At 49.2% G+C, this 2,224-nt stretch overlaps 1 protein-coding gene across 1 annotated transcript; it reads left to right on the forward strand.

Annotated features, from left to right (window-relative positions):
- Positions 1–1,319, forward strand: LOC123041151 (ice-structuring protein 4). Its single transcript, XM_044463847.1, has 2 exons — positions 1–368; positions 951–1,319. Exons 1-2 carry the CDS (start codon positions 162–164, stop codon positions 1,101–1,103), a joined length of 360 nt encoding a protein of 119 aa, XP_044319782.1. The 5' UTR covers positions 1–161; the 3' UTR covers positions 1,104–1,319.
- Positions 1,320–2,224: the final 905 nt, after the last annotated feature.

A 2,224-nucleotide genomic window follows, 5' to 3' on the forward strand; every position in this document is an offset into this window, starting at 1 on the left:
AACGAATTATTCTGCTCGGTTGCCTGATGGCTACTGGCCTACTAGCTACACTACACTAGTACTCCTTGGTTCATTCTACCTTTGGCCAAAGAAAGAGCTCATCTCTCCCCAGCACACACACGCTTCTCCGTCTCCAAAAACCCTCTCTGCACGGGCACGCCATGGACAATCCTCCAGCCGGCAACGCGGCCAATCCTCTGGCAGCGGCGGCGGTGGCCAATCCTCCTCCGGCGGCGGCGGCGGCAGCACCAGCAGCAGCAAACAACGTGCTCGATCATCTGGCGGCGGCGGAGGCAGCAGCAGCAAACAACGTGGCCAATTTTCTGGCGCAGCAAGCAGCAGCGGCTGCAGCGGCGGCGGCAGCGGCGGTAATGTGATTCACAAGATCATTTCTGCTGCTTCTTCTTTCTTTTTTTCCTTGCATAATTTTGCTTCGTTTTCTCTAAGCTATCGGCAGCAAATTAGTCAGTCAGCAAACGAACTGACATGCGTATATGGGAGTTGCGACTATAGGAGTAGTTCGTGACTATTGCCTTACGGAATCATGGTGTTTTGACATTTGTAAAGGCCACAGGCCAGTTCTAGTTCCGGACGTACGTGTTCTTGCTTCAACTGTGCAGCCAGATCTAGTATGTTGGTCGGATCTACGCCTACACACAGACATAGATATGATGTCTACGAGCTACTACTTGACTTGTTTGTCCCTCGCTCTCTTCTTGAAATCTCCTGCTAGATCATCAGACCAAGTTTGTTTTTATTATTCAGATGCCACGGATCATCTCATTTTCCGTAGTTTTTCATCATCTTAATCGGTCAGTAATTAGACAGTTAGAAGGGTCGCAGTTCTAGTGTGTTCTACGACGGCCAATGACCTGAGATGTTGAGATCGAAAATGTAGTGCTAGCATCGGCGCTGAATTGCTGAAACTGACTCGCTGACCTCGACTGCAGGATGCTGCTGTAGCGGCTGCCGCTGCAGCGCAGGAGCGGCGCCGCAAGGAAGACAAGGATTGTGCGTGCTTGTGCTGTGTGTACATCTTGGGCGTGCTGCTCTTCTTTGCAGTGATGATTCTGCTGACATCGAAGCCATGGAATCGAGGCTAGAGAGCACGAACGTGCCGTACGTGATGATCTCTGGAGCATCGACTTCCTTGGAACTAATTAATGACTTACCAGGTGGTTTTCTCTAGTAGTAGTACTACCATTGTGTCCGAGATCAGGTAATCTGTTGGTGGGAAAGAAGAACTAGTACCGTCTAGAGTGGTGGGTAGATTTGATCATGTAAAAAGCCGAGTAAGATTTCAGTTTATGTGACGCCTAGTACTGCAGTCTTTGAGTTTGAGGGTGTGCAAAACTTGAGTGAGATATATATTAGCGCAACTTCACTGAAGATCGCGAAAAATTGGGTCAACTATTTACAAGTAGTGCAGTGTGGTCGATCCAGAGGACCACCGTGCTCTACCGGATCATTCACACACGGTGCAGCCAGCGTACGCGGAGGCCGTCCGGCCGGCCGGCTGTTGCTCTGCATAATTGCGTTGCCATTTCGGAGTCTGCCCGCTTTTTTATGAGAGCGCGAGAGTGCTGCCATTTTCATGTGCTTTAACTACGTGTGCTTTTTCAACTTACACGGAACCGGAGCCAAGAGAGCGCGTGCACTTCTCCATCTTCATCTCTTTGCGTAGGGATAACATGCAGAGTCATCCGGCCGTCCAGGTGAACAATGTGGGCGCAAATCTTCGGGGCGGCCAGCCCCACGACGTGGCCAATCCTCCCGCAGTCCAACCGCGAGGTGGACGCCAACGCTCCGGCCGTCGACACATATGACATATCCCATTGCCCCTAGTGGATTCAAAATTTCGGTTGTTTACTAAATGGATTTGAGGCAGAACTCCTGGTGAAAATGACGCCATTTACGGCAGAAAGTTTCACAGAGAGGAACGTCTTTACTCGCTTGCGGGTACCCAGTAGAATCATTAGCAGCACTAGGTCCTAATTCACAAGCCATATGTTTCAAGGCTTTTGTGAGGACTATGGAACAAAAATATGTTCAACTCGGTTGGCCATACCATAGTAATGGGGAAAATTTTGTTTTTGCCACTCTAGATTTTGCCAATTTTCCTTATGCCACTCTAGATTTTGACATTTCACTTTTGCCACTCTTAGTTTTTGACAATTATCACAATTGCCATTCCCGTGGCAAAAGCAAAATTTTCAGAGTGGCA

The sequence above is a fragment of the Triticum aestivum genome, chromosome 2B (assembly GCF_018294505.1).
Source record: "Triticum aestivum cultivar Chinese Spring chromosome 2B, IWGSC CS RefSeq v2.1, whole genome shotgun sequence".
NCBI lineage: Eukaryota > Viridiplantae > Streptophyta > Magnoliopsida > Poales > Poaceae > Triticum > Triticum aestivum.